At 40.1% G+C, this 23,834-nt stretch overlaps 3 protein-coding genes, 1 long non-coding RNA gene and 1 pseudogene across 4 annotated transcripts; 4 read left to right on the top strand and 1 right to left on the bottom strand.

Moving 5' to 3' along the window:
* Positions 1 to 45: 45 nt before the first annotated feature.
* Positions 46 to 835, top strand: LOC140933116 (uncharacterized). The gene has a single exon (XM_073382633.1). The coding sequence runs from the start codon at positions 164 to 166 to the stop codon at positions 833 to 835; it is 672 nt and encodes a 223-aa protein (XP_073238734.1). The 5' UTR covers positions 46 to 163.
* A 981-nt stretch (positions 836 to 1,816) lies between these two features.
* LOC140934277 (uncharacterized) lies at positions 1,817 to 3,687 on the top strand. Its single transcript, XM_073383932.1, has 2 exons — positions 1,817 to 2,459; positions 2,747 to 3,687. Exons 1-2 carry the CDS (start codon positions 1,817 to 1,819, stop codon positions 3,685 to 3,687), a joined length of 1,584 nt encoding a protein of 527 aa, XP_073240033.1.
* An 8,512-nt stretch (positions 3,688 to 12,199) lies between these two features.
* LOC140932653 (uncharacterized) lies at positions 12,200 to 13,129 on the top strand. The gene is made up of 3 exons (XR_012164976.1): positions 12,200 to 12,240; positions 12,564 to 12,698; positions 13,000 to 13,129. It is a non-coding gene; the product is annotated as an uncharacterized lncRNA (long non-coding RNA).
* Positions 12,878 to 17,225, bottom strand: LOC140932651 (uncharacterized). The gene is made up of 3 exons (XM_073382172.1): positions 16,692 to 17,225; positions 15,055 to 16,297; positions 12,878 to 14,401 (listed from the first exon to the last, which is right to left on the bottom strand). The coding sequence occupies exons 1-3, from the start codon at positions 17,182 to 17,184 to the stop codon at positions 13,909 to 13,911; spliced, it is 2,229 nt and encodes a 742-aa protein (XP_073238273.1). The 5' UTR covers positions 17,185 to 17,225; the 3' UTR covers positions 12,878 to 13,908.
* A 4,000-nt stretch (positions 17,226 to 21,225) lies between these two features.
* Positions 21,226 to 23,515, top strand: LOC140934276 (uncharacterized; annotated as a pseudogene).
* Positions 23,516 to 23,834: the final 319 nt, after the last annotated feature.

Here is a 23,834-nt window from a genome sequence, read left to right as displayed (position 1 = left end):
TTGTAACGTCCAAAAATTAACTCGACCAAGGAAGAGATGGGCCGAGGCAGGTGCGCGCACGCATAGCAACCACGTGAAAAAGGCTAAAAACGTTATTGTAGCGGCTTTAGATGTTATCACGCCTGGTGATGCGGCTCATTTATGGGATGCACTTCAGTCTTCAATGCTTGTCGACAAAGAGCTTGGATATGAAGGTAGTGCCGACCGCAAATATCTTGAAGCCTTGGCAGAAACATACAAAAATGCATCCACCTGGGATACTAGAAGACAAGTCTTGTCCATAATGGCTGATCTAGTCCCCATCGAACGGCTTCAGAGATATCTACCTGGTATCACTGAGTACCGAGTGAAAACTGCGCGACTGCACAAACATGTTTATGGTCGAGGGAATCCACTTCCATCAAGGTATAGTCCCCGAATGAGAGTAGAGGCCACCCAGCTTGATCATTTTTTGACGTTTATAACAAGTCCGCACATCATACAAGATCTTCCATTTGGGCAAAAGTACACAAAGCTTTCAACTGGCGAAGTACTGGAGACACCAAACGTAATTCGAAGTATGATTCCAGAACGTATTGTTAAGCAATACACTAAATACTGCGACGAATTCGGGTTCAAACCATTTGGACGTACAACAATGTTGGCTATCCTCGCAGCCTGTAGCGCCACCGTAAGAAAGTCGTTGCAAGGAATCGACTATATTGCCGCAGAAAGAGGCAAAGCTTGCGACGACCTATGTCATGTGGTGAAGCGACTAGAGGAATACGGGGTATTGAAGACAGATGTTTCTGAGCTGTGGAGAAGTTGTGTAAAGAGTGCAAAGCAATATATATAGTCAGATTACAAGGTATTCGAGGCTAGTCTCATAATGGAACAAAACAACAAGAACGTCAATTTCGATGTAATGTTCCTTTTAAAATTCGGTGCGATAGAACAGTATAATAGTAAAAATAGACCTACCGTATTTATTCGAATAAGCGCCCAACCTCGAATAAGCGCCCACCCTCGAATAAGCGCCCATCCCCTCCTCCTCCCAATCAAACTCAAATAAGTGCTCACCCCCACCCCACCCACTCGAGTGAATAAATACTAATAAGAGACTTGCGCGAGGACGCAGTTTTCTTCAGAGTATTTTACAGAAACCTTGCTTTGTTACTTGTTCGCGTTTTGTTATTAGCATTTATTGTTTTGTTGCAAAATAAACATACTTCACTGGCTGAAAATGGTGAAAATTTAATAAGCGCCCAGCCTCGAATAAGCGCCCACTCTCAAGGTTCAAAAATTTAATTAGCGCCCAGGGCGGTTAATCGAATAAATACGGTAATTGGATGTATTCAGTCCGCATGACAATTTACCGTTGCTGTCAGTTTTGACTTTTTTGTCATGAAGCATACTTTTGCAGTATTCTACCTTTGTCGTTTAAAATTATATCGCTTATTGCTTTTACTACAATTTTGTTACATGGGTGCACGTATCTCCCTCTTCGCCCGTGGCTGACCACTGTAGCGTATACGCTCTAAGCGATGACAAGGAACCCTTGTTCAGCAGCCCTTGCGATCACGATCATGATAGGACGTGCCCCTAATGTGGAGAACTAACAGCCTTAGTGTCTGCCATTCAAGAATACTTAGAAAGAGAGGATCTGGGATTTCCGACTGCAGAGTTAGATGACTTACGCCATGTGGCCGATGAAGCAGTCCAAAATATTCTGTCTTGGAAGGCCCATCAGCTGAGAAGCAAAATTCAGGACATGGCCAGAGTAGACGCACTTGAACAACTAGACAATTCGTCTGTAATGGTCACCCAAGACTGGGCCATGAAATTTTTGCCACAAAAATACCGCGAATCTCAGGCTGACTGGTTTGCCAAGAGAGGCATCTCATGGCACATAAGCGTGGTGGCAAGAAGACTTAATGGAAAACTTCAGAATCAGTCTTTCGTCCACATTGTTAAAAACTGTATCCAAGACAGCTCGGTAGTTATCCGCATCATGGAACACATACTGCACACACTAAAAACGGAGAATCCTGAAATTTCTACAGCATTTTTTAGGCAGGATAACGCGGGATGTTACCATAATGCTACCATGCTTGCTGCATGCCGCTCTATGGGTGATGTCACTGGAATCGCTGTTTCTAGAGTGGACTTTAGTGATCCTCAAGGTGGCAAAGGCCCGTGCGATCGCAAAGCAGCCACCATCAAAGCTCATGTTCGTAGATTTGTTAATGAGGGACACGATGTTCAAACTCCAAAGGACCTTGAAACCGCGATGCTATCAGCTAAAGGAGTACCTGGGTTAAGAGTGACACTTGTCGATTCATTAGGTATCAAGGACAGCCCCATAAAATTGGATGGCATCAGCTTGATCAACAACCTACAGTATACTGGTGCGTCAATGCGAGTATGGCGATCCTACAACGTCGGCTGTGGAAAAATCATCGAAAAACAGCTACCAACAGGTTGTTATAAATATGTTTTTTATACACGCGAACACATTAAAATACCTTTTTTTGTTCTCACTTGCATTCTCTCGTGTGGCAAAAACTTTCCGTACAATAACGCGAGGACAGATATATTTTAACTCTTACCATCAACATAGCTGTTTTATAATTTCACAGTATGCGCAGACTTTTTCGGATACATTATCGTACGCATCCCACAAGACACTTAGGACAACAACATAATCAGAGCGTAACAAAGTAAGATAAAGACGTAAGTGTGAACCATTTGTCACAATTGGTTTCAGCTACAAACAGCTTCTGTGGTAATTTTCAAGAGAAATTTTCAGCCGGCGACTTCTTGGATGTTGGTAAAGAAGGATGTCCAGCGTTACCTCTTGAGTCTTCTAAAAATCAAAACTTTGCTAAAGGGCCAGAGGAGGCAGAATTTGATCCAGGTCTTTTCCAATGTCCTAAGGAAGGATGTGTTAAAAGTTATCAGAGTTTTTCAGCCCTTGAAAAGCATCTGTCTTTTGGAAAGTGTGAAATGCGAGTAGAAAGAGTCACCCTTCTTGACCAGGCGAGGAAATTGTACCGCGCCAAGCTAACAGAAGGAACAAGCAAAGACGTGACAAGCCATTGTGCTGAAGCTTCTGTTTCAGAAAGCGTAGTAAATACCAGTCAAATTGTTAAAGGGTGGGCGTTAAAGCAAACGAAAAAATCTGGACGACTCAGCGAATCACAAATGGGGTATCTTGACGAAAAGTTTAAAATCGGTCAGAAAACAGGTTACAAACAGGATCCAGCTTCCGTAGCTCACGACATGCGTTACACCAGAACGGCTGAGGGTGAACGGCTTTTCACCCGTAGTGAATTTCTAACTGCGCAGCAAGTTCAGTCGTACTTCTCTCGACAAGCAGGCAAACTGCGCAATCAATCTACCGAGGATGAGAGAAGAGATCATGACGCTGCTGCCGAGCAGCAGCAGTACTGGAATACTCGAGAACAAATCCTTCGAGAGGTTCAACTCCAACACCCCATCACCTACGACAATTTTGACCTATGCGAAATGTATCACACAAGTTCGCTAAACAAGTTCAGTGTCAACATGTTACAAAGTATTTGCCAATATTTCGGTATGGAACAACTAACTGTTCGTCGCAAGGCACCATACATTGCCCTTATTGGCGAATTGATCCAGTCATGTACCACGTGTGTGTACCATGTAATAACAATAGTTAGAAACTGACAAAGTAGGCTCTCTTGAGTAGGTCTTTGGTGTAAAAAATCGCGCTATAAGTATTTGTTGCTAACAAACCCTGTGTCTATCAGTTGACCAGAACTCAGGAAAATTTCATTCCTTCAGAAACCAGGAAGAAAACTATCTTTATTTTTTATTGGTTAAAGGGAACAATCGCTCGCTTGCTTTATTTCATAATTGTGCACAGCATGAAATAACTTCTCCGTGTGGAATGACGTGACCTCCGTCCTTATTTGCATAATACACTGGAAACTGGTTGGCCTATGGTAGTTTGACAGTTGTTTTGTTTTGCAATTGTCCAGTCACGACAAGTTGAAGTGCAATGCGCTCGAGCTATAGTTTCAAATTCTTCAATCTTTCCCTCTGAAGTCATTCCAAGGAATCTTCTGTGAAGCTTTATTTAATCTGATACTGGAACGTATCAGTCTTAGGAGGGTAAGATCGGATTAAATATTGTTTAGGCATGCATTGATTCGCTCACTTCGCTGATTTTATCGGTCATGCAACGAACATATGTTTTGCGTGTTATTGGAATTTAAACCACATCATGGGCTTTTAACACTTAATACTTTAACATATCTCTCATCTATACATATTTCGGATCAATATTGTTTTAAAAAGGTTTAAAATAACCAAATGGCCAAAAGGTTTGCCGCCTACCGTAATTCGCAGTTGCTTGGATTCGGGTCAGAGGTCATATTTTTAATTGTAATATTTACATTTTACCCTGCTTTGTCAAAGCTCGTGATTTCATTTACCCAAAAATTTTATTTCGCCAATTTGAAGAAAAAAGAATGCTCTTTCAGACTAGGCAAGACTTGTTGGTTAAAGCCATGTACCAATACGCCTTTTTTGCTCTTGAAAATGTGCTAAATTTTGACCGTTTGAAAAGCGATTTTGAGTCAACAACTTTGAAAATTTGTTAAAAAAATCTGTTATCGACTAAATCGCGATCTTATTAGTTCTAGTTATAGAGGAAATGAAGTAAAGATATGACAGGCAGTTATATTTTAATGACAATCTTTATTTTTAAATATACGAGCCACTGAAACTGGCTCTAATTTTTGCATAATTTTAGCCCATTTTAGTCCTCGGGAAGAAAAAATTCGTTAAAAAAATACCGATAGAACTTAAACCAACGATTTTGTAACTAGGGCCCACAGGGCTTCATTCTGGCTGAGTTTGAGGGGAGGTCATTTTTTGACTATTTCCACTTGTAGTTGATAGTTACGCGAAGTCGCTCTAAAAACAATATAAAAACCTTTTGAAACATAAGAGAAACGAATACTATAGCAATAAGATCTGTGAACTTGAAAATAAGGTCGAAAATTCGAACAATAAGAGCTTTTGGAACTGTTTGAAGTCAATGGACGACACTATGAAGGAAACCTACACCCCTCCAATTTCTGAAGAAAAATGGATGTCCCACTTTCAATCTTTGCACTCGAATGAACCCCTTAATGAACAGCGGGAGGCAATTATAGATGAGTTGCAGACTTCAAAGGATATTACGACACGATCTCACTCCTTGGATTACCTCATCACTGAAAGTGAAATTCGCACTGCAGCTGGAAAACTCAAAAACAACAAATCTTCTTTTTCAGACAAAATCAAAAACGAAATGATCAAATCTAGCCTAAACGAATTAATGCCTGTTAATCTAAAACTATTTAACACGGGCCTCGACTTAGGAACTATGCCCCAAATGTGGTGTGATGGCCTCATAACACCAATTTTTAAATGTGGTACTAAAAGCGATCCATCAAACTACTGTGGAATTTGTATTTCCAGTTGTATTGGAAAACTATTTTGTTCAATTCTCAATCAGAGACTTCTAAAGCACGTTGACTTAAATAATATACTTCACAAGTCTCAATTTGGTTTTCTAGCAAATGATAGAACAGCAGATCATGTCCTCACACTTCGAACATTAATAGACAAATATGTCCATTGTCACAAGGAGAGAATATATGCGTGTTTTGTTGACTTTAGGAAAGCCTTTGATTCGGTTTGGCATGATGGGCTTTTCTATAAGTTATCTAAGATCAATGTCCAAGGAAAGTTTTATAGTCTAATTAAGAGTCTATACTCGAACTCTACCTGCTCTGTCAGGATTGGAAATAACAAAACGCCATCTTTTCAATACGCAAGAGGAGTGCGGCAAGGCTGCATTTTAAGCCCTCTGCTCTTTAACTTATACCTTAACGATCTAGCGTTCTCATTTGACAATGTTTTATCAGACCCCTTCGTGTTACCAAAGGGCACCAGACTCAATTCTCTCCTTTACGCAGATGACTTGATAATATTATCGCGATCCAAACTTGGTCTACAAAACTGCCTTAACGTACTATCGTCATATTGCAACTCATGGATGCTTAGAAAAAATCCTAAGAAAACCAAAATAATGATTTATAACATAGCGCGCGTGCTTGCCCCATATAAGTCCTATTGAGCCGCTATGAACAAAATCTTTATTTACGCACGCCCGTGCGTAAATAAGATGACGTGAGCATTTTTCTTTTTTACCTGGCTGCAAAGTTGTCGTCTTTTGAGCTGCAGTGCACTTTTCCTTCTCTTTAAAATATGGAAGAAACCAGCGAAGAACTGCCCAATTTTTCTATCGGCATTGACCTTTTAGGTCCCGATCCAACAAGCGGCAAAAATAAAGCCGAATTAAAAAGAACTCGCAAGTTGAGCATTTCGCAAATTTGTCGAAGACGAGCTGCAGCAAATTTTGGCTGAAAGACATTCACGGGGAACAGAACAGACACCAACTGGTCATCAACAACATTTAAAGGCAAAATCTCCGTTTTTATTGTTGTTTTTAAATTTGTTATGCACTTTGTTATCTCCGTACAATCCGACTCAAGCAGGAAGATTTATCTCGCAATAACAACACAAATTACACAAGAAGACATAAATTTATTACTCACAAAAACAACTGCTGCCAGGTCTTCTCAAGAAGCCCTAATGACCAGCCAATGTTCGTAAATGAATATAAGTTTAAAGAAGGATGACAGTCGTCTTCGCTAAAAAACATGTTTTCTGGATTTCGCCGAGCAAAACGTAAACATCTTTTCAGCAAATCCAAACCATACTCCACGACTTCTTACGAACAAGTTAGTATTTTAACTTTAGGTGAACTTTAAGACTCTTTTACCTTTGTTTCTGCTTAGTTTCCATTGATCGTTAACGAATAAAGAAGCAAATTTTCTTTCTCACTTTTACGTAAAGAATATTTTCATTCAAACTTGACGATTGTGGCGTGTTCGTAATCAGCCAATAGAACCGTTCGTTATTGTGTCGCGCGTTACGAGAATTTTGCAGTTAATCAAAAAGCAAGCATTTTTGTCAGCTATGTTATAAAAGAATTTGCTCATGCTTTTAGCTGTGCGTATATCGAGTTATGGATGCACGCGGGAAGTTTGGAGAGCACGAAAGATGCGTAAGAGTTGCACGAGGCGATAGCCGAGTGCGACTCTTAATTTTCAACGATGCACACGAAAATGTGAACATAACTTCCGCATAGGCAATGCAGTAATCGACGTTGTCCAAAACTATACTTACTTAGGAACTCGCATTAGATCTTCCGGAAATTTTACACTTTCGCTTGAACATCTCCGACAAAAAGCTCTTCACGCGCTCTTCACGCGCTCTTCAGCCTCAGGCGGCACACGGATTTGAATAGTCTTAAGCCCTCACTTGCGTGTAAAATTTTTGACTCTATGATTTCACCAATTCTAACCTACAACAGTGAAGTTTGGGGTGCTTTTGTTAAATCAGATTTTAAGTCCTGGGACAGCTCTGCAATTGAAAAAACCCATTTGCAATTCTGTAAACGTTATTTACAAGTACATAACAAGGCGTCCAACATTGCCTGTAGAGCTGAACTCGGTAAATTTCCCATTATCATTGATATAAATAAAAAGATTCTAAATTACTTAGACTATCTGAGAGGTAAAGATGAAGATTCCATAGTTAAACAGGCCTTACAAATTTCAATTGACCTTCATCATAACGGAAAAACTAGCTTTTACTCTCATCTCATGAAAATGGTTGACTACTATGACCTAAACTACGACTTTTCCTGTAATTCATTGAGTGACTCAATAGTTAATAGGTATATCGGCATAATGAGAAATAAATACGTCTCTTACTGGAATCAGACCCTTCAACAATCACAAAAACTCAGTTTTTATTGTACAATCAAAGACGACTATAGCCCCTCGCCGTACCTAGTTTTAACAAGAAAAACCCTTCGAGAAAAGCATTAGTTAGATTTAGAATAAGTAGTCATCAACTTAGAATTGAAACAGGTAGATACGAAAACATTCCTCGCAATGAAAGGTTATGTCACTTTTGTACAAGTAACAAAATCGAAGATGAAAATCATTTCTTACTAGATTGTAAGGCTTATTCTCAGATCAGAGACATATTTTTCTCCAAACTAGAAACTAAAATACCTGGCTTCAAATCACTTTCACACGATACTTTAATATCTCTTCTTATGTATGAATTCATGATATTAATTTGAGGAGGACTCGGAAAAAAAAATCCGAGTCCCAGATGGGATTTGAACCCACGACCCTCCGTGATCTAGTCGGATGCTCTAACCACTTGAGCTACTGGAGACTCTATGGTGAGCAAGGGCCAATTTGTGGGTCTCGACTGGAACCGCATCACGCGGCTACACAGCCAGGTAATGATAGGCACACAAGAAGTGAAGAACTCACTAACAGCATCGCGCTGTCACCTTAAAGCATATCAAAGATGCGGCCAACCAACCTCCAAAGTGAGTATATTAAAGATGAAACAACAACAACATGATATTAATTTGAGGAGGACTCGGAAAAAAAAATCCGAGTCCCAGATGGGATTTGAACCCACGACCCTAGATCACGGAGGGTCGTGGGTTCAAATCCCATCTGGGACTCGGATATTTTCATGCAACTGCCGACAAAAGAACACATGTCCTCTTAACGGAAATTGCCTTCAATCATCAGTTATCTACCAAGCAACCGTCAAACGTAGCGACAATAACACTTCTGAAACATACATGAATTTGACTACAGGTTCAGTAGAGCGATCAAAGAACGCTTAAAAAGACAGTGCTCTACACCATATTCATACTTTACTAGCTCTAGTTCATACTACCCACACACCTTTGTATCTGCAAGCTACTCTGACCTTCCAAAATTACGTCCCCCAAAGACAAACAAGCTAACTAGTCAACAAGTTCGCGAGATGAGGAATTGGAGAGCCGTCCACGGTCAGAGTGTTCCCCAAAAAACGGTGCACAATATGACGACCAAAGACAACCCAGGAACTCTCCCGATTAATCTATATGCGGTGGGCCCACCAGATGTCCAGCCACTTGATTTAACCAAATTAGGAGACCACCATTCAGTGCAACAAATGCCACAGAAAGAAGTGACAGAGTATCTGTACACGTCTAATCAGATAGTCTGTGTTAAGCATGACAAAGGGTGCCCTGAAAACACCTTGGTTCTCGCCTGCCTACGGGAGAATGTTAAAGTTGGCATAAAAAAAGTGTTGGCCAAAATTTTTGTTCAAGATCCTTTTAACCTAATATGCTTTTCGGAAAATTCAGAGAAATACATTGAGGTAGATAGCATTATTTGTATCTTGACGACCTACAAACATAATCAAGATGTTTTGGAACTTGAGGAAGAGCTGATCCTACTTCAGGTTGAAATTCAACAGACAAGTGATGTCCTCACTCTTACAGAGGCGACAGAAATTTCTGCTGATGAACCAGAGGTGATGCGACATTCATCAAGGAGACGAAAGAGGCGTTTTGCTGAGGATTATCTCAACTATGACTAACGAGGTAAAACTTACGAAAATACTGGCCATCGAAAAATGAAATATGATTGAAATTCTGGGGAACATTAATTAATATTTCTGGGGATCAAGGGAACATGCAACAGAATTTCTGGGAACAGGGGAACTTGATGAAAGTGAATTTCAGGGAACATCTTAATTTATTTTTGGGGAACAAGGGAAAAACTCCAATTTTTTCCAGGGAACAAGGGAACATGTATCCCCCCCCCCCCCCTGGGAGGCCCTCGATGATGGTTTGCAGGCCAAGGCGGCAGGTTCCAAGCCTATCTTTTTTCCAGCCAATCAGAATTTAGGGCGTTCCGGACTATATCATTCTTAGGGGCGCTTTTCCATGTGCTCGTTCCCTTTCGATCGCTCACCATCACGTTGTTCACATCGCTGGTTTGAACCAATTTTCAGCATTTTCTAGGTAAGCACCCTCTTTTCCTTTTATCTTTTCTGTTATACAATGGCGGAGCCCAGTGTTTTAGTTCTGGGCGATTCTTTTATTCGCCGTTTGCGCCTTTTCTTGTCCTGTGATTCTTACCATTTTAGCGTTGATTTCAAGTTATCTCACCGTGCCTTTATAAAATGGCACGGAGTCGGTGACCGTACGGTTTCCAAAACGCTACATCTTGACTTGAATGTTATCGAGTCCTTTCGACCGGAGATAGTTCAGGGATTGCAAATTTTATTGATGAGTGGAGTCACTGCGACTTCCGCTTCACAAATTTTGGAGTCATTTTGGAAAATTTGGAGTCAAGTATCACAACGAAAAAAGCCATTTTCAGACTTAACAGCACGTGGTCCTGGCATGAATAACTATCGTGATGGATACACGGTGTAGCTGTGGGGGTCCACTGACCTAGAAAGCTCAAATCCATGATGGCGGTCATCGAGTAAACTTTCGATCGTAATTTACCCTCTTCCTGTTTTGTCGTGCAGTATCATTCTATAATTTTGATGATTCAATTAAGGTTTACAACGTTTACAATTAACGTAAATTGCATTTGTTGCACAAAAGGTAGGGACAAATCTGTGTTTGTTACCGAAAATTTCTGGAGTCGAAGTGGCTCCCTGTTTGTTACCGAAAATTTCTGAAGTCGAAGTGACTCCCTCCGTAACCTCTGTGGAGTCATCTGAACAATTTTGGCGTAAAATACGCCAAATTTGGCGTATTTGCGAACCCTGTAGTTATAATGCAGTTGGGTTCCAATGATTTAACAGACTCTGACCCTTTGCATGTTGGCTCAGCTGTTGAAGATTTTGTTAGGCTCTTGCATGACACCTATGGTGTTAAGGTTGTCTGCGTGTGCCAGACCGTCATGCGCCAGGGCGCAGTGGTCTTTAATCGTAAGGCCAAGCTGTTAACGAAATACCTTCGGGTAGTTTTACAGCTTATACCTTATGCTATCTTTTGGGGCCATAGGGGGTTTTGGCACCCGACTCAGAACTTTTACTCACGTGATGGTGTGCATCTCAATTCCTTCGGTCAGGAAAAATACCATCGTAGTCTTAGGGGAGCAATCCTAAGGTCCTTGAGCCTGTTCAGCACAATTTCCTCTTGTTGAGTTTTTAGCGTTTCATTTCATTTCCCAGTCGAGCCTTTTAAAGTTTACGTACGTACTTGCCTCGCCATGCCCTTGTTTTAGTGACAGCCATTTATGTTACTGACTTGCCGCCTTTATTTAATTGGGCGCATTCTATTTTGGCTGCACTCATTGTTCTTACAGTTCTACAGAACTGTTGTTTGCCTTTCGTGCATAACAGATTGTATTTGCTGGCGTTGGCCTTATCCATACTTTGTGTCCTGGTGACTATTATGAGTGTGCAATCCTATTCGACCACCCTTATTTGGGTGTGTCCTCAATGCACTTTGATATTCTTTTACCAGGCATTTATGTCACTCAATTCCTGCTACATGGCTCGCCATTTGGTTTTCAGCAGAGTTCGGTTATTCGCCACCATTATGTGTGCGTAGCTTAGCCACATTACCTTTTGTTAAACAAAAAACAGACAAACAAACAAAAAACAAAACTCAAAGGAAAAATAAACATCCCGGCTCAGACCGAATTTGCTCCTCTTTGACTCATTCCGTGTTGATGTCTTATCTTATCTTAGCGGAAACATATGGCATTTAGCCTTATCTTAAGGTACCCTCCCAGGCAAATTTTCATGTTTTCAGATCTTATTTATTTTAAGCCCAATTGTAGTTTATCTCATCTAATATTCAAAAAAAAAAGGTTTTTTTTGAATACAGAGAAGAGTTAATGCTCCAGAAGGTTGCAAAGTTTTGCATTTAAACCGGAAGTCAGCCCCTATGACCGAGGAAGGATCTGGGCTGGTTACTAGGTGTTCATGCTGTGCGCGCAATATTATCCAGCGGTTTCACCGAAAAAGATTTGCTGGACATCGATCTGGAAATCAAGATGGCGGCAAATAGAGGCATTCTTCTCGTCAAGCAAGAGGCCGCATTTGAAGCGTTCCGTGCTGAATTTACAAAAGAAGGGTATGTTCATTGCCGTCTTTTCATTGATTCTCTTTTTTCTTTATTTCATTGACATTATCTTATTTTATTGCAGTCTCACCATTCCAGAAGGACTGATAGCGCTCTTGAAAACTACGAAAGTCAAGGCCAACCACTCTCCGGACGAGAGCCGAGCACGGCTTTACAAACGCCTTTGGTGTATTTTGTGGGTAAGTCGCTATACTCTTCGAAAAGGCCATTCCTTCAGTATTAAGTAGAAGAGGTCCTTCACTAGTCAATGCGTTGGCAGTGCTTACAAAGCATAAATATTATCACTTGTCGGTTCTCGTGCGTGTGAAAATGTTACTTTTCTTTAGCGGCTAGTAATCCATGTTGTGTAACTAATTTCTTCAAATACACTGCTACTTTTCTTGTGTGAACCTTCCATGCAGTGTCAATGATTGATTCAAGGCAACGAACATTTTTAGTTAGATGAAATGTTCAACAGCAACTTCATTTTTACTAATTCATTTTGTTCACCTCTTTTGTATAGCATGGAAGTAAAAAAACGCTTGGAGCTGGTGCAGGAGAATGGCCTACATATGTTTATCCTGAAGCGTTAAAAAGGGTCGTTAGAGAATCTATACCCGGGGATGAAGTAGATAGGCCAGACCCCACACATAAGAGGGTAAGTTTAGTGTTTCTGTACTTGTTAATCCAGGATTGATTTTCCCTTTTTTAAAAAACTATCAAATATTGTTTGTTTTTTCTTCTCAACTTTGGATTTATAACTGCAAAGATCTTTTTGAGAGGAAAAGAAGAATATTTGGGTGGATCAACTAATTTAGGCACTAAATAGATACCATTCGCATATCCATTTTTTTTAATCAAACAATATCTTTTAAATGCTACAAACATCTGAAATTTTACTTTCTACAGTAGATATTGGTTGATAAACCCACTTCTTATTTATAATGTATGTCTTCCAGGTATACAAGGTGACAATGGCAGACCTTGCTGCGGCAACATGGCCTCAGTACAAAACAAAGAAAACCCGTTGACAAAAGCCGATGATGATACATATTTACATATTTCATTATCTTTCCCGTGGATTATAATGATTAAAATATCAATTTTTATTACAATTTTTGAATCAAAGATGGTTGAATAAAAAAGATGTATAATTTTTACAGAGAGATACAAATATTTATAAAAAAAGCCATAAACAAAGCAAAAATGGAGATAATATTCTACCACATGTGTACTCCATGCGAATGATTTTCATAATTATTTAAAGAGCTGAGATGTTTGGATAAAAAATATAATTTTACTCAGCAAGTGTTATATAAATATAGATCTATAAGCCCAAAAATTTGTGGAGAATTATTTGTCACTGACTGCAATTCACACTTTTTTGATTTTTCATTTTTTTAAAAAAAGAATTTGATTTTTTTACCCCAGATAAGCAGAAAACAACAACATATTTGAAACTGTTTTTTAAGATGTAATAAAGAGACCAAATGTAAAGATTTGTTTGTATTTTGCTTATGTTCTCGGGGAGTTGAATATAACTGTTTGAAAATTGCCCTGTGGCAAGTTACTTTATATGCTCATTCCAAAAGAACTTACTAAAATAATTAATAATGTAATCTCTCACTGTCTTTTACTAGACACAAACAGACAATGATAAAAAGTGTATTGCCAAATAAGGTTTACATGAAGTCCCACAACAAGAAACAAAAAATCTCAAAAATAGTCTTGTTGTGGAAGTGTTCAAAATTACTTCAAATTTTCAACACAGCCACAACAAGACTTTTGGAAATGAAGCATGTGCTTACATTGTAAGTGTGTGTGGGAATGTTTTGCCTAATAATAGAAAGGATTTCATTACAGCTGAATCATTTGTTAGTTCTTTTGTTTAGAGGACAGGCTGAGTGTGTGGTGCGTTGATGTTGATTGGAGCCACACTTGCAGGTTTTGCCACTGATCAACGTTACTTCATTGTTAGTTTCTGCTGAACCACCAATGGCCTCCCTGGCTGCAGAAACCAAGCTGGGGTTTTCATCTTCCTCTTGCATACTTGTTTCCTCTCCATATGTGTGCTGTACTGCTTGCCGTTTTACCCATTTTTTTCTTGCTTCCTGCTCTTCAGCTCTAGCTACTTTCATTCTAATTCTTGTCTGCTTTTTATGTGCTGTCCTCCCTCTTTCTATTTCCATCATGCGGTCTTCAACTTCCTTTTGAAGTGCTTGGACAATTGATGGAATGACAGGCAGTTGCAGTCTCTCATATAAGTCGATTATCCAGTGATAACTGTTGCCACGGACTTTGAAACACCAAGACATATTCCCTTGGCAAAAACCACAGTTTGTAGATGTCACATAGTGCAGCCTAAAGAAAAGTATTGGTATAATTAATACAAGGACTTGTTTGAAAACAAAGTATTGAGCTTTTTGTACACACAACATCAAACATTTTAAAACATTATTTGATTCAACTGAACAGAGAAGTCTCATTCAGCTGGTAAGAATACTGACACAAAAACCGCGACCTACATTACATATATATAGAGAAAAAGGAAAACCAGGAACCATTATTATTGTGAAATAAGGGAAGTCTTTCTCCAATAACCAGACAGTAATAAATGACTAATCAAAACCAATCCAAGCCAACTTACTCCAACTAAAATTATTGGTGGTAGGTTCCAATGAAGAAGGCTTAGGTGGAATAAAACCAAAGTTGACTCTTAGTCCAGTGTCGAATTCTCTCACACTTCACAACAAAATACACATGTATATGTTGTGGTTCAATTTCATCCTTGGTTTAAATTTTATTTTCTTTTGTTTTTGGGTATGGTAACGTATGATAATGATTTTGAAACAAAAGAAAATAAAATTTAAACCAAGGATAAATTTGAACCACAACATATACATCAGATTGCAAGGAGAATTCAACAGTTAATGAGAAGTCACTGGGACTTAATGCTAGGAAATACAGCAATTTTCATTTTACGAATTTCTAGAAAAAATCTATGTGCATCTTACCTGCAAAGGTTCTGATCTTTAGTTCTAAAGTCAGGCAGTACAGTGAAGTGCGCTTCACAAAGGTTTGAGTGTCCCCTGCCCATGGTAGGGTGAATAACACTCATTGCATCTGCTGCTCTGTGCTCACATTCCAGACGGTAAGCCATGCGGTGATACTCACAAGTAAGTTTTACTTTGGTTTTATATGGCTGCCCTTCACATTCAATGTCTTCATCCTCTTCACAGTTTTTGCATGAACAGACCGTATTGTCATGAAAGCCACAAGTATCTCCATTCCCCCACTCATGGATATCACGGCAGTGATATTCTCCTAATGCTCTCAACCGTCTTGCATACTCCTCTGGAGTATCGCATTGCTGTAGACAACAGAAATGATTAATACGAGCAGTTGTAAGAAAACTGTCACTAAGACACCCACAACCAGCTTTATGTCTCTCACATTTGCATTTTAGAGTTCTCACTAAGGGAAACTGTGCCTCATATTTCCTTTTGATATCTGTGGAGAATTCTTTTTTTTTGGCAGCTTCTTTTAATTGGTTGATATGGGCCCTGCCTACGTGTCCTCCACACCGAAAAACTTTTCCATTGGGATGATGCTGAGCAATTGCCTTGGCTGCACTTGAGTCACCATCTTGCCAGACAACTTCCACTTTGCAGCCTTCATCTGCTGCCTGCTTATAGCATTCCTCTGCAAGGATTCCTTCCATAGATTTTGAGGTACCCTCAAATAAATCTTCTTCAATGATATTGTCTTTGCCTCGCATACACTTGTGACAAAACCACAACAATCCACCAGTCAAATAATTTTTGATAATGAATGACCCATTTTTGCTGAAATGTCCACGTGTGTGCCACACTCCGTCGGAAGTCACCACTGCCTTTTCCCAGCTGCCCAGTTGATCATTCCTTAATGCCCTCATGTTGTTTTTCTCTTCTTCACACATGCCATTTAAAATGTCTGTCACATGCGGATAAACAAGTTTTATGACCTCAAAGTAGGGATTTTTGGAAATACAAGTAATCCCTAGGCACTGCCTCAAGACTCGTGAAAATTTTGCATAACCATGCCCAGTGATAAAAAAAGCCACAGCCAGTGCAAGCCCCACAACAGTTCTTCTTGAGCCTTCCACAAGTGCAGACCCATTGAAGTTTACCGCTGGAAGCCGACATCCATTGCATAAAAATGTGACATTCAGTGACCCTCCAAGTCCTGTTGGTTCTACTTTTGTAACCACCAATATACCTGCCATGAGGATAAAAAATTAACAGAGATATCAACTGATGTAAGCTGGTCTCTTCAGAATATATGTTGAAAAGAAAAAGGAATTTAAGTGGGCTTTCACAATTGAAAGTAATAGCACTTATTGTCAAAACACACAGATCACTGGTCATTGATGTGACAAGTAAGTTGTGAGACGTTGCTGATCAAGAGAATAACTGTAAGTCTAATACGTTTTATTTTATACCTACTTGTTCATTTCCATTTCACTTATCAAACACATACCACGAGAAGAAAATAATTTATTACGAAACCAGGAGAACAATGTGGTTTCTATGCTGTTAGCCATGAGTGAAAAATAAAATAAAAAGTAAAAGCCGAAACAAACAAATTTAGTTCGCAGAATATAGTCGCTTACCATTGCAGTCTTTTGTAGAGCATTGTGATGTCTTGTTCACTTGGTGAACTAAATCCATCAGTTGTGTGGACTCGCACACGAAACATCTCCGCTCAAGGCTATTTGTTTCGGTGTCATCAGATGTGAGAGTTTTGCTGAGCTTCTGCACTCCTTTTTCGTCATCAGCCGGCTCACATTCCCACTCGCTTGACTCATCTTGCGGAATTGACTCTTCTGTAGATGAGCGGTCATCCAGGCATTCCTTCATATTTCTTTTGACCAGAGTTTTCTCAACCTCTTTTTGTGCTTTATAAATGGTCTTCCCAGGGCTTTCAAACTCAACGCGCTTGCGTCCGCCATTTGTAAAAACCAATTGCCTCCACTTCGCAGGAAGAGTAAAATTTTTACTACCTTCTCCAAGTCCCCTAACTTCCGCCGATTTCGCTCCTCTTTGCTTTCTAAGTTTTTTCCACTCTGCCTTTGACAAACGCTTTTTCTTTTTCAGTGGAGCCATTTTGATTTTGACCGGATATGACTCATGCTGAGATACTTGAATGGTTCTTGAATGACGTATAAGGCAACCACGCCTAGCAACGAACAAACAAAACAAAAACTTCCTACCGGGGAGGGGCCAGTAGAGAGAGAAAAAGCAGCTACTGCGATATCTGTAAACCTCTGGACAGCGGTAATAGAAACAATATGGCGGATAAAGCTTCGTAAACGATCGTAGAGCTAATCTGCTTCATTTCTTGTTGAGAAAAACAAATTTTCGTCTTGTTAACAATGCAAATGATGGACTTCTATCAGGAAATGTCATTTTTTAGAAAACTGAATGGCTCTTTTGCCGAGAAATTTGGCGTACGTTTAAAATATGTTAAGAGGCAGAAACGCTAGTTTGGGTGAGTTGAAATAAGCAAATGCTGGTTTATTGCAGGTTGACAAAGTCTGGTAAAATTGAAATGGCCATAACACGAGAATTATACATCCTTACCTTGTGGTCAAACTAACGTTTGTGCATTTTCTTAGACATAGGAGAATGGTACTTTCCTTTATTTAAAATTTCCAAAACCAACAGAGAAAAATGAAAATCTCTTTCCAGAACCAAGTTAATTATTAACTTCACAGACACCGCAGGAGGGTAGCAGTTAAAACGCCACTGCTTTTTTTCAGGTTTTAAATCACAAAAGATTGTTTTTGTGTTGATATGGTGTCCACTTGTTGCAAATTTATCTTTCATTCGTTGGTTGAAAATGCCCCAAAATAGACTGGGCGGGTACCTTAATCTAATTACTTTTACTTATCTAAGTTATGCCTCCTAAGCCGCAAAACCAGATGACTGGTTGTATTATGACGAACAATTTCGTTTCATAAGGCAATCAGCCCCTGCACAATACCCACGGGACGCTATTCACTGGGAACTTTGGCTAAAAGCTGTGACAAATTTTCGTCCGAAAACCCAATTTTCATTGGACAAGGGACCACTGCGCTCCCGCTCCCAGTCCTTTCCAAGAGGCACATGCTGGCTTTTCCATGCGGGGAAGGTGTGCAACAGGTGCCGTTTCGAACACATTTGCTATAAGTGTGGCTCAAAACAGCCTGCCGCACAGTGTTCCTCCAGCCAACCTAAAACACACCCCGTCAAAGCAGGCATTTCAACCGTCGCTGCACAAGCCAGTAACACGCGTAAAGGTGGATCGGCTTAATTTCCTTCTTAGCGGATACGAAACTTCTCTCCGCCTTTATTTAGTTAATAGGTTTACTTTTGGTTTTCGCGTTGGTTTTGATGGGGAATGCTGCGCGTTGCACTCACCCAACCTTAAAAGCGCTTTAGACCAACCGCAAATCGCTCGGACCAAACTACGTAAAGAGTGTGAGGCCGGGAGGATATGTGGTCCTTTTATTTGCCCTCCTTTTCCAAACTTTGTTTGTTCTCCTTTAGGCATTGTTCCCAAACAAGACCCTTCTGAATTCCGTGTAACTCAACACCTATCGTACCCTCAGGGCACCTCAGTAAACGATAACATACCGGACGCACATTCTTCGGATCACTACGCTTCTATTTCTGATGCCATTGCGGTACTTAAAAGTTTAGGGGCTGGTTGCTTTTTGGCCAAAACCGATATTAAATCGGCTTTCAGGATTATTCCAATTCATCCGTCTGATTTTCCTTTGCTAGGCATAAAATGGGATAATCAGTTTTACTTTAACGTATGTCTTCCTATGGGACTGTCATCCTCGTGTCAAATTTTTGAAGCTTTTAGTTATTCCTTGGAGTGGATCTCTGTGCACCAATTTGGCGCATCCGGAGTTCTTCACATTCTTGACGACTTTCCTTTTATTGCGCGTACCGAAGAGCAATGCCGCACCGATTTAAGCAATTTTCTTGGTATGTGTGATTATCTCGGCGTGCCCATTGCTCAGGAAAAAACTTGCGGACCATCTCAAGTCATACAATTTGCGGGTATCACACTCGATTCAATTAATCAAGAAGCTCGTTTGCCCGCAGATAAGCTTCAAAAATGCCACCTATTACTTGAATCCTTTTGCAATGGGTCTATTAAATTTAATTTAATAGGTCTATTAAACTTTACCTGTTCTGTAATCGTCCCTGGGCACGCTTTTCTTCGCCGCCTAATTGATCTCACTATTGGGGGAAGACGCCCACATCATCGCATTAGGCTCACTAAAGAAACCAAACACGATATGGAGGTATGGCTAAAATTTCTGAGGGAATTTAATGGCCGTTTCTTTTTCCTGGATGATAAGTGGAACATCGGAAAATCGGTTCAGTTCAGTTATAGGAATCCCGAGGGCAAATCTCTCAAAAGCGCGGAAGAAGTAAAGCGGCAATTACATGCTGAAGGAAGACTTGAAGAATTCGTGTCCAATACAACAGAAAACCGAAACCAGGTGCAAGAGCTTCGGTTTCGACGGTCGAATGATTTACCGTCCTCTGATGAAACCGACGACTCTGATTATGAGCCCCCAATGGAAAAACAAACGCTGAAAGAAATCAAGCACGATAAAGGGTGAGTTTTGATATGTATAATAATATTTACTGGCTCATACTGAAACACTGAGACCAACAGTCAGTCGCTTTACTGGTCTTAAAATTTTTGGACTCTAATTGCGTGGAACCATTGCGTGAATACCGATTGCTTCGCGACTCATTCTTGTGAATTTTGTCCCTTTCGCTCCTCTCTCTTACGCGGAAAAACCTCTGGGATCAAAGGATTCGCAGATTCTCTGGGATCAATAGGATTCGCAGTTTACGATCTCTGTATGTTAGCACAACAACGTTCTCTGAAGTGTGTTTCACAATCTCCGTATAAGAGAGTGAAAATTGTATAAATCTGCCTGTCTGAGGGAGTTACATCGAGTGCTCACGAGCATGAAGTTGAAATAAACATTTCACTCTTGGTTTATATTTTTTGTAGAGTTGAAGTTCCAGAAGGGTTGTTCATAGCGACAACCTCCAGCATTGTTGATTTCGTCGGCGAAGTAAATAAATATTTCAAGTGCACATCAAACAATGGAAGATGTAGAGGTGAGATATTAGATCTCTAGGGTCTACAATATATTGTTAGAATAGCAGGTGGCCCAGTGACAGGGATTTTGTGTGAAAGATACAGAGTTTGTCTGTGAACTGAGAGCCACGGTAAATAAAATTAGACTCAAACTCTCCCTTTTTACATTGGGATTTCATCCTTTCATTGAGGGACAGACATTGATGCTAGTGCCTAACATCAGCCAAAGTTTCAAGACTACCAACAAAAAATTGCTTGGAGAAATTTATGTTATTCAATATAAACTTTTTAAGTACCAAATCAGTGAATAGCAATTTTTGCGCGTTTTGATTGGCTCCCGTAACTCGAAATATCCTTGGGTATTCACTGTTTTGCGAACGGAGCCAAGATGGCAACTCGTTTCGAGACATTTATTTGAGCTATAAATGGAGCAGTCATACAAACAAATACCAAGAAAGCGACGAACTTTGGCTTGTAGGTGTGTACTGGTAGGTAGAAAATTATTTTCTTGCTGAATTTGCAACAAAATCATAAAAAATGACCTCAGGAACGATGTCAATTGAAACATAAACAAACTCTTAACTAAGTGACGTGTTCTTTCACAACAAGATACTTTTTTAAAATTTTTATTTGACTGATTTGGTAAATACTAAAACAACTATACCCCTCAGGGTCAGTTCATAGCGCTAGACATATACCTGGACGCTTCGCATCTCGGTATAACCCCCACTATTCACCTCCCCTTTGGGGGATAGTTGTATCGTATTTTGTCTAAGCCACCTGTGGTTAGAAAGATAAGGTTCCTCAATTCTGAAAACGCAAAGTGTTCACATGCCTCTTTGTTTGACAATACTCAATTTGACATAGTGAAAAATGATCGATACGACTATTGCTGTTTTGCTAGAGGTCGTGGCCTTCACAGTCATAAGTGCTCTCACAATTCCTTAAAGTTATAGGAGTTCATACCATAATGTTTCTAACACAGTTACCTTACATGATTTTCCCACTCAAACTTATTTCACAGGCCAACTCGTTCTTACAGCATATGGCAAAAAAGGATTTGGAGGGGCAATGGTCTTTTCCTTCAAGTGTTGTGGTTGCTGGACTGTTGAGGTCGATTATAAGAGTAGTTGTTACCTTGCCCAAGAATCCAGACGACAATTAGTGTCCTTGGCCATCTCCTGAGCCTTTTTTATTAGTGGGCACGGTGATGCTGGGTACAGAAAGACCTTAGGAAGAGGGTTAGGATTGGGAATTGTTTCAGAGAAGCCTTTCTTAGAAGTTGTGGATCTGGCCCTCCCCTATATTAAGTCGATGTTGGATGAGATGTGTGAAGACGGAAAGGAGAAGATGAAGGAACTCCCAGCCGACCAGATAGGCAACTGGTCTAGAGCTGTTACTTGATGTGATGGGTGTTGGTTGATTAGAGGGCATTTCAGTCAAAACTGCACATTTGTGATCAAGAATTATATTACTGGTGCCCTTCTTTATTATGGGCATCTCTGTATGAGAGGAGCTGACACTATTTGTGATGAGGAACTCTGGCAGGGGAAAGCCAAGTCAGCTGAGGGGCATCTCAGTGAAGTGCTATGGGCCAAAGCCAAAGAAGAGGGGCTTAAAGTGGAAGTCAACTGGCAGGATACTGACTCTTCCTCAGCCAAGGGGTTTTGCCAGTCATTCTCAAATGAACAAGAGAGTCGAATTATGTTGTGTGGGGGCCATGTTGGAAGGGCCCATGGGAAGAAGCTTGACGAGCTTAAAACAAAGTCATCATTTTCATCTGCTTTTATTGCCTTACACAAAAGAGAATTTCCTTCAATTGAATCTGTCAAATGTTGTTGTGTTGGCAAAAATCATACATTTGTTGCCACTAGAAACAAACCTGTTTGTGGGTGTATTGGTCCGGGTTTCATCCAAAATGCAAAGCGAAACCACTATTGTGCCCTGGTCCATGCTGGAAACAGCCCAGATAAATACAGACAAACTATGTTGGCCCTTGGAAAGTACCACTGTAGAGATATTCACGAATGGCAGGGGGGTTCCTGCAGCTTTCATCCACCGACTAAATGTAGCTGTAAAAAGTGTGAAGCAGACGTTGATGGATTTTATGCAGAACTCAAATGTTCCGGTGAGGAGTATCACTCAGCTCACATTCTGCGATGTGAATTTCATGAGCTGGCGTATGAAATAGAATGCTGTGAAAGAGCCAAAGATGCTGAGAAGATCATCGACCCAGAATTGGGAAAAGGGCACTCAAATCTCCCTGAGTCAACATTTAGTGTTCTCACTAAATTCCGCGCAAAGGACACTAACTTGCACATGAAGCATTACCATGCTGCAACAAACTTAGGATTACTCCAGGCCAACATGACTTGGTGCTACAAGAACAGAGGACCGGAGTACCATTGGATCCCTGACCTCTATTCACGAATGGGTCTTCCAATCCTTGATGGCATTATCTATGTAAGCCTATCTGAGCATGTTTCCTGCAAAAATTTTATTTGTGTGACAAGTATGTAATACATTACTGGTGTTTCATCTATTTTGTCGATCACTGGTCATTGTTGATCACAGGAAAATATGTTGATAACTGAGCATTGCAATTGATGTTACAATACTATGAACATAAAGAGCTAATATTATGGTAACTATGGCCATTTTATTACAGTGTCAACACGACAATGAGGAGAGATACAAGAGACTGGAGCGCTACAAAACTGCGGAAGGGAAGAGAAAAAGAGTTCAGCGAAAAATTGACCGTGCAGAGGAGCAGAAGCTAAGGTACTTTCTCTTACCTCATTAGAGTCACGTTCTATTGTCTTCTATTTCGATATTAATGTGTAAACTTTAGACTAGAGGTAGTTGATTGTCTTAGCTATAATTAAAGGGACTACTGTACATTGTGGAGATATTTACTAATTGTTTTTACTTAGACACAAAATGTTCTGATAAACTGGGAAGGATAACAAATGCATTTTATTAGACAAGCCAAGCTATAACAGATTTTCAGTTTTCATGTTGTTGTTGATATCAATCTTTGTCTGTTTTCTTTCCTTCAGAAAGAAATATGTCAAAAATTGCCGAATACAGCACACCTATGGTGAGGATGCAGAGGATGACTTGGTTGAAGAAGAAGCAGTGTTGCTCACTGAGTCTGCAGTCCGTGATGGAAGTGCGACTTGTATCACTCTACCTGATACTGCTATGCCAGCACCCCATGGAGCAGTTGTCAGATGGCTAACCGATGTATCGTGTTTGTTACTGATAACGCTGCACTCGTCAGTATTATCAATCAACAGACATCCAAACAAAAATTAGTTATGATATTGATCCGTGACTTGGTTCTAACTGCTCTCAACTATAACATTATCTTTCGTGCTCGACATATACCAGGTCTTAATAATACCCGGGCTGATTGTCTTTCACGATTTCAGATAGCACGGTTCAAGGAACTTTCACCCCAAGCAGACGAATTGCCAACAATAGTGCCCGAGTTTTTTTTCCCGAAGAGTTGGTCGCTAACTTAGAGAGTCTCTTGAGCTCTGTATTGGCGTCAGGTTGGGGTCAGTCATACCGTAGAGCGTGGAAACTATTTCGTGAATTTCACGAGAAATTTTACAAGACAAAAGCCTTCCAT

Source organism: Porites lutea, chromosome 4 (genome assembly GCF_958299795.1).
Source record: "Porites lutea chromosome 4, jaPorLute2.1, whole genome shotgun sequence".
Taxonomy (NCBI): domain Eukaryota; kingdom Metazoa; phylum Cnidaria; class Anthozoa; order Scleractinia; family Poritidae; genus Porites; species Porites lutea.
Note: the sequence above shows the minus strand (reverse complement) of the source record. Positions and strands in the feature narration are given on the sequence as shown.